We start from the raw sequence: 14,153 nt of genomic DNA on the forward strand, positions 1-14,153 counted from the left end.
CTGATCGCCATCAATGGCAGGGTAGTGATGCACAGTTTGCCATGCAGTTATCAGCTCTTTAATTTTAGAGACATCACTTATGGGAACCAAGATGCAAATCAGAAACTTGGGACATAGAATTTGAGTACTCTTATCTTCCGTTTTCTAATAATTTCCCCTCAGGAGAAATAAATAATAATTCAAAAACTTGTGATTTTGGTTCAAAGTAGTAAGCATGCTTCTTAAAAAGTAAGAGTTTTAATTAATTTTTTCTTTACTGTTTAAACCTCAGAAATTGCCAGTCTTCCTGTTACAGGTCTATACAAAGTATGTCACCAAGGCAAGTGGGAATAAATAATTAATGTTTACCACACACAAAAAGTAGAGAAAACACAAGATAGTTGATAAATGGCGGTTACATTTCACAAAAGCTCTAAAAAACAGGTTAGCATCAAGCAGAAAATTTGTGTTGAAGAAAATGGACATGAGTTGTGTAACTTTTAAAAGGTACTTACCATAGGTATCATACGGATCCACGTTAGGGCTAGGCATGTTCCACCACTGGATGGTTGCATCAATACCACCACTGAAACACTGCTCTCCATTGGAACTAATTGCCAATGACAATACAGGTCCACTATTGGGAGACAAAGGAAAAGTTTATTGATCCTGCCTACAGGATAGAAGTGAAAATTGGCTATCTACTTTCAAAAAGAAGTTGGATTGGACTAAGTACTTAAAAGGTTTTAACCGAATTGTTTCTTTGGAGTTTTATTTTTTTTTTTTAAGTGTCAATAAGCGATACCAACCTGTATTAAAATATTCATACTAAATTAAGTAAAACTATCAAAATTCAAGCAATTCAAAGAACATAATCTTATTTCAGTAACTAAATCTACAAACAGTGAGTTTTTACAGTGCATCTATGCCAACCTAATCGCTAGCTGCACTGAAAGAGGTGGTTGTAGCCCCGCCTCTGCTCCCCTGCAACTATTTTCTCATCCTATTTTAGGAACTGACAGTAACCTATGCTCCAGTAAACTTGTTCAGAAAAATGATCCCAGAAAGAGTACTTTTTGGCTAACGTTAGACTTTTACTGGTTTAACTTCAACCTGTTTGCTGTGATATCAGACAAGCACAAGCTGTAGCCTAAAGGAAGCAGCAGGCCTACTTCTTTGGACACACTACTAAGTCAGGTTTAACTGCATTGTAAAACCATACCCCCAAAATTAGATGCCTGGCTGATTTGACAGGCCATGCACAGGATATAAGGAGTTCACTGGTTGTTTAAGTGCAGATTAGCAAACTAGAATTACATATTTGAAGATGGTGACAGGGAAGACTATTGGTCGAATCCATCTACATGTTTGGCAAAGCAAAGAACAAAGCTGGGCTGAAAGGGAATGTTTCTCAAAGCCTGCCCAAGTGGAAAAATAATAAAATTATTTTGTTACCAGTCTCATTGGGAGTCACAGGTTGGGTATCAGTTCTGTACTAAAGGTTCCCCAAACCTTACCTTTTGGTGCTCAGTGTCAAAAGCCAAAATAATAGCCCAAATTTAGACAAAGGGATCTGAAGGAGAATTCAGTTGGTCGGTGACCCTCTACCACTCAAAAGAACACTTGTATTTAAACATGAGGGCAAATTAGACATCCAGCCTTAAGGAAAAGTGTTTAATGCTTTAGCTAATAAGTGCAAAAATAAGACATTAAGCTTTATCAAGTTTTTTTGTTTTGGGTTTTTTGTTTGTTTGTTTTTGTCCCCCCTCCCCCCATCAAGGCCAGCACAGGAAGTGTTATCCACTTCCACACTTATCAAAAAGCTCTCATGAAGCTCACCTGCTACCTGGGTTTGAGACTTGATCTTTAGTTATATAAGCAAAGCACACTCAAACTACTGTGACTGGCTATGGACTGTGCATTTTTTCCTCTTGCCTTCTTATTGGAAGGACACAGAATTCAAAATTAGCACCTGAAATTCAGGCAGTAATAAAGCAGTTAAGGTGAACTGAAAAATTACTAGTATTTTTACAAATCCCAGTTCAACTTTCAAGTCTTACTAACATTGTTTAATTCAGGTTAGCTCACTGTCACCATCTGCCACAAGAAAGATCTTTCCTTTTTTCAGACTAGTTTGCGCAATCTGCTTTCCCAAGATCTTGGGCTGGACCGCAATCATAAATGAGAATATGTATTACGGTGTGCACACAAAGCAGGCAAACTTGAGATGGGAAAGGAGGAAGCCTAGGTTGACATTGCAAAAGAAATTACTGCAGCTATCAGAACTTTACTCAGGTATTAATCAAATTCTTGATTACAATCATCTCACTGAATTTCAAGTTACCCCAGACCTGAGAGGCATATGTACGGCATGGATATTAAGTCATATCTACTATTCTGGACTATCCTGGCCATGAAATTTCATCTCTTATTCTTGTTCAAGCCCCTAAAAAATTCAGAACTCTCCTAGTCATGCACTTAATCTCCTGATTTTCACTCATTGAATCCACATTTGATGAGGGTTGTTTTTTTTTTGTCCCAATGATTGCATCTGTACGTTGAATTTTCATACCTAGTATCTTCAGATACAGGAAAGACTAGTAAATTGTACCTATTTATCTTCTTCACATATCATATAAAATCCACAGTCCAAGACATGGTCATCACTCAGGTGATTTCATTGTTGTCTTCTATAATCTCTCCTTTCCATTGCAACTAACCACATTTGCCACCTCCTGTTCTTGTTTTATCATGGACTGTGCAATTCATGACAGGGACTCAGTATTTGCCTGTTTTTACATAGTATAAGGGACCTTTCTATACAATGTAAAAACAGAATACATTTGTGGCTTTTAGACTGAAGTGTCTTATGAATCCATGAGATAGTGACAATACATTTATCAAGCATTAATTATGTCAAACACTTACATGTGGGCCCTAAATGTATAGATGGGTTCTACATCTAAAGAGGCACTCCTGAAAGAGAAAGGAAGAGTTACTACACTACATGAAATCTCTACTGAAGAACTCTGAAAACATTTAAGAACTTCATAAATTTCAAAGGCATTTAAAACACAGCTGATGTGTTATAAAAAACCATATACTTGCTTTTTGGCAGGAACCGTTTTCTGCAGATTCCAAAGTTTTAGAGTATGGTCCTCAGAGGCTGTAACCAGCACAGGCTCTACAGGATGAAAAGCTAATGCCCGCACTCCATCAAAATGACTGCGTAGCGTATATTTAGGGTTCCATGTCTTTCGGAAGGCATCTTTATTAGCTGGCAGCTTAAAAAAAAAAAAAAGAGTAATTTTATCTTGGGTTTAAAAACATGTATTATATCTCCCCATATCTTATGAAAACAAGCTATTTTAAATTCAGCTAATACATGCTGAATCTTAAGTTTGCATTAATCTATTGATCTGTCTATATGCATCTAGAACTCCCTCTCTGGCATGCAAGGTAGCCTGCAAATTTTTCTATTGTAATAGTTTCTTTTGTCCTAGAGCTGAATGGAGTACAATGCTGGACACACAGACAAGGAGCCCTAATTTTCAAAAACTGTTTTTAATCCTTTTGTGCAATGATACTTTAATTCCTCTTCCCTGAAGAAAGATAAAGGTTTCATTGCTTATTATGGAAGAGATTACAACTAGCAAAAGTTCATTCATCACAAACACAATCAAAATGAGCTTCAGGTCCCCATCTTCCTCAGATGAGAAGGACAGGAAACATAAGATTCTTGAATACTTCTACACATGAAGGTATGTACACAGAAACAGGTAATCCAAATTTCAATACATATTTGTCATAATTTTAAACATTACATATAAATATTTTTGAAGTTTAAAGAGTTTTAAATATATTCATGAGACAACTTAGTTACTACATGAAGCAATACATACCAACTATGTTTATATATTGTGAACATCCAATCCATACTCTTAACCTATAGACTGTTAGGCTAAAATACAAAAACTGCAGCTGCTTAATATTAATTATAGGTAACTCAGAGACATTACCAGAAAACCTCAAACTCTTCTAGTGATTGCAGGAGACTAATTTAGAGCTTTGAATACCATTTATATTATGCAGAGGGTAGACCCTTAAAAGACTACATCCCACTTGTCTCCAGCATAAGGAGAAATACATGTGCAGGTACTTCTCTCTCCCTCTCAAGTAATTATAAAGAGAGTTTAGAAAACTGACTTTAGTTATATAAGCAAAAATAGCAAACTAAGAATGAATGGAAACTAAACTAATCCTATCTTCTACCTTATACACTATTCACCATGTAATTGTTAAAGCATGTTTCCCAACTGTAGGCCAGAATCTCTCAGTATCCCAAGACACTTTCAGCAACACTATTAAGAGATTGAAATCTCCCATTACTAATAAAACCCTAGTACCTTGTATCTGTCAGGACTGAAAATAAAAGTCAGATCATAACATACACTGTAATAAATATTCTTGGACCAAATCAATGAACTGAATTACCACTACTCACAAGCTAAATTTGATTCTATCTAATCAAAATAAATAGAAAGGCTCAGACAATAAAATTTACTGTTCTGAGTTACAGATGTGAGGGCATTTGCTTTTCCCTTATATTAATGTAAATTTCTGGCCTAACTGAAAACTATGCCAAATTCAGATCAAGCAACAGAAACTTGTTGTACCAGACATGTAACCTGGAGTTTTATCTTTTTTAATACCATCCAACAAACATTTCATAACAACGCATTTTGTTTCCGATCTTCCTACTTCAGAGCATACTGAATACTGCAGTTTCTTCATTGAGATTTAACTTATTTAGCACCATACTGCAAATTCCATACAAGCTTCACAAAAAGAATAATCTTTTGTTTAAGGGAACAGAGAGGAATTCTGGACTTCTGCATTAAACTTGATAGATTTCAGCCTGAACTGTTTATTTATTCACCCCCCTGAATCTGAAGTGGATAAGAGAAGGAAAACAAGAAAAAAAGAATTTAAAAAAAAAAGGTATTTTTCTAGCAGAGTCCCTCAGTATTTTTAATCCTCATTGTGTAATGTATTAATCCACCTGGCTAACTCATGTTGCCTCATGCACTTGTGGTGATCTGGGACTCAGAGAAATTAAAGCCAAACATTTGAAATAGCAATGGTTAATTTTAGCACATGTTGTTACATCCCTTGATTCTTTGGGTGCATCATGCATCCACACCACACTGATTTCTATTACAGTTGTGATGAAGAGTCATTCAAGAAACCAGGACTGAATACATGATTTCAAAAAAGGAAAAGAGTTGATTAAATCTTTTCTGTTAAAATGGCTGTTGCAATAGTAATTTCATTCTCAGCAGTTCAGAGGCATCTGCTAAAATGCAAAGTACAGAATTTACAAAAGTTACAAAAAACAAGATACATTTCCTATCTTAAGTAGAGCTTTAAAGCCTTATTTTTTAAGCCAAACTTGAATATCTTGGTTATTTTAGAAGACAACACGTACACCTTCCTAGAAATCTATTTGTATATATGCAGATTAAAAAAATTATTTTCCTCCATCCATATTTCCAATGAATCTTGATGTTCTTACTGCAAGAGTAAGAGAGCAACTGACATATTTAAAAAGAGATCCTTACAACCTCTAAGAAAAAAAGCTAACAGTAGTATATTTAAAAAACAAAACTAAAAAACACAGTCAAGGACTTGGAAAAGGGATTTTTGCTGATTACAAAGTATAAATGGGAGATACAAAATGGGCCAGAGATATAATGGAATAAATAAAATGTGACACTGTATATCAATGTTCTAAAGTGTGACATCTCAAAAGCCTCAAAAGAGAAGTCATGGACACACTGCCCCACTGAGTCTTAATGTTCTATTGCAAATGCCAAAAATATAAAGAGAGTTGCGAGAAGACACATGAAGGTGTGGAACCATACAGCTTCACTAGCTCTTTCTCCCTTTTCCCCTAAACCTTGGTGGACTTCAACTAAACAGGACCAAGAGGGATCAGCCCAATCCTTGATCCCAGTCCCCTGTCAGCAAACAGCCACAGAGTAGATGCACAGAATAATTGGTTCTACCAAAATCAAGAGTTGCTGTTCCCTCCACCCAAAATTACCCACCAACATCCAAACAAAAACTCTGTCTAGGTCAAAAGACACGGAACAGTTTACATATTCTGAAAGACATTTACAAAATCTCCTTAAACTTAAAACAAAAAAAACCCAACACACAAGGTGTACACCACAAGAAATTGCTGAACAGATTAGAGAAGCAAACAGAATTGGAAATACTTGCTTTGAAATACTTGCTCAATACAACCTAATAAAAATCCCTTTTTACCATTGTTTCATTTGTCTGTATTAGAACATGGGCAAGCAACCTATTTATTGTGTCTTGTAAACCACCAGCAAACTAGACTAAAAGAAACCACACCTCAGCTAAATGAACAAAAACCACACACCACCAGCTCTCCCCTCCAACGCAGGGAAGGAGGGAGAGGAGGGAGAGAAAGGAGGACTTTCCATGTCACAGCTGGTCCTACAGCAGAAAACCACCACCATCATGTGCAGCTATGGAATCCAAAAATATACCAATGGGAGCATTTGATGTGGTAACAATAATACTCCCTCAGGGTACAAACAACTGCACGCACTGAGGCAAATATAAAGAATAGGTATCAAAAGAGACATGACTTGAGATGACTGTACTGTATTACAGTATCTACTGCTTAGACAACTAGTCACGTGGCCAACTTGTGCACTAAATCATTCACATACAGAAAAATTTTCAGCTATAGTTAAAATTCTTAAGATTTAAAACTTAATCCCCATCCTGTCCACATATCCTTTCCTTTTCAAAATACAATACTCATCAAGGAGTGATACATGAAAGCCAGTGGAATCCTGTTGTGGCTTTATTTATTCATGCACTATAATGGCTCACACAAGCTGGTTAAAGAGCATAGACCTACTGGGAGCAAAATGCAAGTAGTGGGAATATTAAGTTTCTGGGCTTTTTTTTGTTGTTGTTTTAAACATTAACTTAGCAGTATCTGCTTATCTAGAGATTTACTGGAAAAGGAGGTGGCTTCAGCTAAGCTCACAGGGGCATGAGATCAAGATGTCCTACAAGTACTGTATTACAGGTACAAGGTAGGACATGGTCTTATCACACTGTAGATTCACAGCTCTACGGGAACAACTTCAGGAATTAAGGACTATCAAGGAACTTTTAACCCAAAGGAACATTATGAAGGAGAACTAATAGCATCTGAATTTCAGTCTCTTCAGATCCACAACAGGAGATTCCCTTTTTAAATAAAAATATATTAAAAAAATTACTTTCCATCTGTCTTATTTGATACTTCAAGTTTCTCTTCTGACACATGAAGCAGTCAGAAGCCACCATGCATTTTTTAGATATGCTTTAAAAGACAGCAGATATGTTAAGAGCACTGGGAAGGAGGACTGGATGGGAAGCAGGGAAGCCAAGCAAAAATTATGATAAATCACTTCTCATTCCTGTTTGGTGAATAATCCAGTAAAAGCAAAAACTTACTTTTATCCCCACACACCTCCCAAACCAAGCTGTAATTAAAAAGCCTCTAACAAAGAGTCTCAATGAGAAAATTTTGAAAAACCAGCTACACTGAAACAATAAGATCATCTTCATCTACAGGACCACTGATGCATTCAAACCTTTGAGAAATTTGTGAGGTACTGCTTTCTGCTTCAAATTACTTATTAGCTCAGGCAGTATTTCATACCTATACATTTGTCATGTCCATTCTCTAAGTTTCCCAAAAGCAAAGGCAACTCCAAGTTCTATTCTGCATCACTCCTTGCATGATAAAAACTGTATTGTCAGGTTTGTCACAAGTACCACAGATTCTCCTGAAACAGTTTCATCAGTTGGTATCAATTATATTATTCATAGTAATGCTTCCTGAGTTTGTCTTGGCTCACCTGTATATAATTCTCCTTCTTGGAATAAGTAAAATAGCCTCACACTGTTTTATGAAGAAGCTGTACTTCACAAAAGAGAGTAATATATTGCAAAGTTGCAATGTTGTATTTAAGCATGACATTTTCCTCAAAACCAATCTTGCTTCTGAAAGTCTCCCACAGGCCATCCTCTACAGATCAACTTTCCCTACACTTCTAGAGTTCTTGAAAGAGACATCACAAATTCCTTCTTTTACATCAAAGGCATTCTTGCAATCTCTTTAGCACAGGAAGAATTATGGCATATAACTGCCATTATGGCACTGGAAAATATTAATGACTGCATTATTTTGATCTAAGATACTTCTAGCTCAGCATCTGCCTCTGACAATCAAAACAATCAAAAATGCCTATGAAAAAGTACAGGCGTAGTGACAGTTCTTCTCACTGTTCTTCCAGACTGCTGCAATTTCAGTCCAGGAAATTCTTGTTCCTTTTATGTATATAGTAATTCTCAATGGAGAGCTAATTGAAGAACAACAGGTAGCAATGATCTATAAGAGAGATACAGAGTATTCTGCTACTACTTGAGTTGTACAGATACTGGAATTGTGATTTAATGCTATTGTGATTGATAATCATTCTCATGACATTAAAAACAGCCAATCAAGAATGGAGCCATGCAAAATACAATATTACAGACCAACCCTAAGGGTCACCATACTAATTAGTCTGTGCATTAATCGTCCAGCATACAGGCTGACTTGGCGTGTTGTTGGGCAGAAGAGGAACGAAGGGTGGTTACAAAATATTTTAGGTTTATAAAGAAAAGAGAATCAGAAATTCCATAGTTAAAAACATGGGCCTTAAGAGCTAAATGTTGTCACATAACCTTTGTAAATTTAATGAAGGGCAAGTGTGACCCACCAGACCTTGACACTCCAAAGTTCTGAACTCAGGAACATGACAGACAGAATGCAATGCAACTGCAAAAACAATTTGTGATCTGATCTAATCTCAACTCTAGCAGCCTCACTACTGAAAAGTACACCATTTAGTTTTTTGATGCCTCAAAGTTACTGTCAGTAAAATGGGAATAACACTCAAAGAAAATAATCAACTGGCAAGTTCAGAAGTTTGATTTGAGATTCTAAACTGCTTTAAAATAAATATTTTTCCTCATGCAAATTAGCATTAAACCAAACTTTTCTTAATTCTTCAATGAAGATACAGACAGGAACATTTAGAAGTTATTCAACCAAGTAAATACAGCACAACATAAAACAAATCCACAGACTATTCAACCTCAAAATTCCGAGGGGAATTTACTACTAGTTAGGAGGAGTAGTTAGGAACATCCAGTTCTGAACGTTTCAAATTTAAGCTGCCTTACAGCATTTACAATTGAAACTTTTGAAAAACTTTTCTTTGAATTCCACTTGATCATAGATTTCATTGAAACTTAAAGGAAAACAAAAAAATATAGTGACAGTTTCCTAAACAATTGTACGTGACCTTCAAGGTCAGACACGTTTTACATGTGTTTACATAAGAGATTTAGCTCGACAGAAGGCAAAATCCCGAGAAAGTTAAGATGCAAAGAGCTGAAGTTGAATACTCTGATTTCTCAGAAGTGTTATGTCATTCGAAATTAAACAGGCAATCTGAAGATTAATCTTCATGGTGAACAGGACAATATATTACACAAATTTATAAAATACTCCCAGTATTTAAAAAAGCTCTTTAATTTATTTTTAAACAGTCCAGTAAGAGAAGGATGGATAATTAACTTTTTTTTGTTATTCAGGAAATAAAATTGTAACATAATACACTGCAATAACAGAGAAATATAAATATTAGTTCTTACTTCATTACAGCAATTAATAATCCTACCAATTATAAATACTGAAGGACAACTATGATTAAAAAAAGGTGTGTAGTCACATACATTTTTGTACCCTGTAAAAAGCTATAAGCAAATTTTTTTTCACTTTGCAGATCCTAAGATTTTAATAAAACCCCTATTAATGTTTTCCAGGTCAAACACCATGTATCTAACTTGAAAAATTATAGAAACAGAGAGGTACCTTACCAACAACAATAATAAAAAACCCACAACCCAAAACCGCAAGACACTTCAAGTATAATACATCTGACTTACCTGAATGCTTCCCTAACCAGCCATCAAATGTCACTAGCCAATGAAAAATTCATATAACACTACTGGTAGTAGCTTACAGGATATGGTCAAAGGAATGTCAGAACACTGTGGATAATACAAATACACCCTAAAGGCTTACATCTGAAACATATTACTATGCTGTTAACACTACCTAAATATAAAAGGGAGAGCAAAGAAGTAAGTTGATAACAATATTTGTGGTCTATGCCATGGTCTTCTCAATACTCCATATCAGGGTATAATTGCCATTTTTGTTCAAACAAATTAATGTTAAGATGTCAATCTATTTTGTGTCATAACACATTCCTCCAGTGACAAAACCGGAATTAAATCAAAGTAGAAAACAAACAAGTCATCTTGCTTAATTTTGATTACCCAAATTACTTAGCCCATTCACAAGGTGCTCCCTCCTCCTCCCAAGTAGTAGTTCATGCTAATGAAACCTCTGTTCTCTGCATCTGTAATGTTCAGGGTGGGGGAGAGGGGACCCAACTATTATTGACTGAATTAAACTGTATAAAGAATTTTAAAATAAAATTGCACTTACATCATAACTATAGTCTGCATCATTTGTTACTGTCAAGTCTGCAAGGTCTCCAAGGCCCAGTACACTTAACAATACATCATCAGAACCCATAATAAATGACTTGCCTCCTCCAGGTGGAAACGTTATTGGCTCAGCTACAAAGAACAAAACAGTTTCTTTAAGTCTCAATGTAATAATTCAAACTGATGAAAAACTGCATTACTCATCACTTAACAGCAAAGCAGAGTTTAAACGGAACTTTATGTACTACATACTGCCCCAGCTAAAAAAAAAAAGCATGATGACACGCACACATGTGCAAACACACACACATATTAAATAAACAATTCTTATATCATACTTTGTCATTTGATTTCAACTTACTTTACAGAGGTGTTCAATACTACTGACAAGTGACTTGACTGACATTACTTTACATTGCAGCATCAAATGTACATCCCAGGTCTCCAAATTCTCAGCTAAATACTTCATTCACTATACCATGCTATCTACATTCTGTCCATTTGCAAGTAAGTCTCTGTGCTTTATACAAGTCAAATATCTCTACCTGCATGTGTAAGTACTTTTCATCTCTAAAGGTCCCCTGCAAAACATCTCTTCTACTTCGATTTTTTCAGATGATTAAGAAAATGAAAACATCTGTTATTCATTAATTCCCTCTCTTACCTTCTCAGCATGATTTTGGATTTAAATTTAAAATACATTTTAAATACTCAACTGATATTTATCTTAGCTAGCTGTGCCTTCCCCAAATTAATATTTAACATTTCTGCTAATTATAATTTTGAATGAATACAAATTATAACCATTCATTCTCAATTCACACCTGAAAAATAAAGTTTCAAATAGTCATCCATATTCTTTACATTCTTCAGCAGTTCTGCATATCTCCTTCAACCCACAAATGTCAATCTTGCAGTAAGAAATGGAATAAAGACTTAAACATTGTAATACTTTAGCATATTTTAGAAGATGCTTTTACTTATCAGTATTCCCTTCCATGCAAAAACTGGGACACTTTTTAGGTAGAGTACTTAAACTGTAGCTATGTGCGAACGTTAGCTAAGTGCAAACATCTGCAAAATACATTAAATTGTATTTGACATCTTTAAAAACTAAACCTGTTTGACTTCTGGATTTCACTGGCTTGGCAGAGAGGGTTACAGTCTCACTTTAACAGCACCCCTTGTTTCTAATCCTCTCAGAAAACCCCTGAAACTCAGAGAAAATGAAGTGTCCAGATCTGAAAAACATTAGTATCCTGGGTTTTGTCTTACAAAAATAGTTCCAAACAAGGGGACTAATAATCAACAACAACAACAACAATCAGCAACAAGTTAGGATCTAAACATGCCTGTTTTGAACATGCATCTTTATTATTCTGTATCGCCACTATCTGAATAGTAACCTAGTTATGTTCCACTCCAGCTGAAGAAAAGTAAGTAACTAAGACCAGGTGTAAAGTTATACATGTCTGGCATTGTCGCTATAGCTATGCAAAGAGGAGCCAGCCAAGCTATATCAAACAAGTTACTTCTCAATAAAAAAAACAAGTTCTAATGCTTGAGAACTACTGTACTATTAAAAAATGTAACATTAGCACAGGCAACACAACTGTATGTGAGAATCTAAGAATATCATCTATGTAAGAATAAAGAGTGCTGTTTCTACAATTGCATAAAAAGAGAAAATAGTATTCTAATGTGCACAATCACATCTTTTTAAGACATTCACAGTCCATACAAAGGTCTTGACTCATTGGAATGCTACATTAAATTAACAGCCAAAAATAGCTTACCATGCCCTTACACAAGTAAGCTTTTCATGTGAATTAATATTTTACTGAAACTCTACTCCAAACCGCTCTATTTCAGAAAAAGACATATTCCTAGATAACACCTAATTATTTTCCATGTTCCCACTTATTTCCCTTATTATTGGGATTGGGGGGGGGCGCGGGTGGGGGCAGTATCCAGTCATCCTTATCAGTCATGCTTATGAGATGAGATCAGAATTTCTAAGGACTGATTGTTTTATTGAAAGTGTCTGAGCTGAGTATAAGAGGAGATACAAACAATACTTTATATGAAGCCAGAAATAAAATAACATCACAAAAAATTCTCTGGGCAAACCTAAACTGTGAAATCCTCAGATGAAAACAATTACCCCCCCCAATTATTTCAGAAACCAAGTTTTCTTGATTCTTTTCTGACAGAAAAAGAATGGGAGAGGAAAAAAAAGATAAAGGCTACAAAAGAAACAAGGGGGTTTAGGTTTGGTGGTTTGTTTTTTTTTCCCTGTTGTTGTCTGGTTCATTTTGTGGTGGGTTTTTTTCCTCCCTTTTCTTTTTGTCTCCTACAGGAAGTCTCCAATACTTTTATTTGGAATTTCTAAAACTGGCTCACCTCTACTGTCTTAACAAGGCCCCTGCCTCCTAAATACAAGTATCCATTTACAAGTCAAACCTCCCACGTCATTACAGAACAGAGCTGCTGACCCCCAGAGCTGGGGAAAGGAGGCAATATGCTCATTTTAAACTTGAGGACACTTCCTATCCCTGTTGCGATGCTGTGACTCCTATTTGTTCTTTAGGACAGCCCCTGAACTTGTCATACTAATTCTCTGTGAAATTAATGTCACCTTCCCTAACAGATTAACTTTCATATACTTTAGACTAAAAATGAAGCAGTACAGAAAAACACTACCACATTAGGGGCCTGTATTATAAATTTATCAAGATCTATTTGCACATATGTAAATATCCCTTTATTTAAAGCTTCAAAATTAATGCTATCTAAAATTTAGAAGCATATTTCTCAATACTAAAGTTGCCAATATGTATAATATGTTGTATAACTAAAATTTATTTGCACATTTTGTTATTTTAAAATAAGACATATTTAAAGAAGTTTAAAAACTGGTTGCAAGCTGTTTTTAGGAAAAGAAGCAGAAAATACAAGGAAATATGTGTGATGTTATAGATACTAAAAATAAAGACCCACAACTCCACATATCAGAAACATTGCATCAAGGTATATGCAAATTATAAAGCTAAATAAACTACTTACTGAATACTTTTCATCTTAAAATTCAAAGTATTTTTCTAACGCACACAGGGCAATATTATCCTCATAGCATAGTATGTATGTTTAACTGAGTTTGCAATCAATAAATACCAAGTAAAAATGTAACTGATAGTACGAGTTTCTTTGTAGGTGAAACTAGGTGAAAAAATGCAACGATTAAATATTTTCTTGGCCAATCCTAACCAGCACTTCTTACCCTCAAGTTCTTGACATCACACATAATTAAGTCAAAATCAAGCAATAATATTTGTACAGAGTAAAACTGATTTAATTTCTAACCAAATTATGTACGTTCACATATGCTTTTGTTGTCTACTATACAATAGGGACATCTGAACCTTGTTTCCCAGAAAGTTAATACGTGGTACACCAAAAGCAGCAGTTAATGCCCAAGCAGTTAGCAGTTACTGCTATTCTTTTGTCAA

At 35.3% G+C, this 14,153-nt stretch overlaps 1 protein-coding gene across 3 annotated transcripts in view; it reads right to left on the reverse strand.

Moving 5' to 3' along the window:
- STRN3 (striatin 3) overlaps positions 1 to 14,153 on the reverse strand; it is a 66,929-nt gene that overhangs the window by 8,638 nt on the left and 44,138 nt on the right. For all 3 annotated transcript variants that reach the window (XM_075103290.1, XM_075103289.1, XM_075103291.1), the window contains 4 exons: positions 10,643 to 10,776; positions 3,088 to 3,263; positions 2,908 to 2,955; positions 495 to 616 (listed from right to left, as the gene is read on the reverse strand). In XM_075103290.1, coding sequence (XP_074959391.1) covers positions 495 to 616; positions 2,908 to 2,955; positions 3,088 to 3,263; positions 10,643 to 10,776 — 480 coding nt within the window. The remainder of the gene's footprint in view (positions 1 to 494; positions 617 to 2,907; positions 2,956 to 3,087; positions 3,264 to 10,642; positions 10,777 to 14,153) is intronic.

The sequence above is a fragment of the Phalacrocorax aristotelis genome, chromosome 9 (assembly GCF_949628215.1).
Source record: "Phalacrocorax aristotelis chromosome 9, bGulAri2.1, whole genome shotgun sequence".
NCBI classification, from domain to species: Eukaryota; Metazoa; Chordata; class Aves; order Suliformes; family Phalacrocoracidae; genus Phalacrocorax; species Phalacrocorax aristotelis.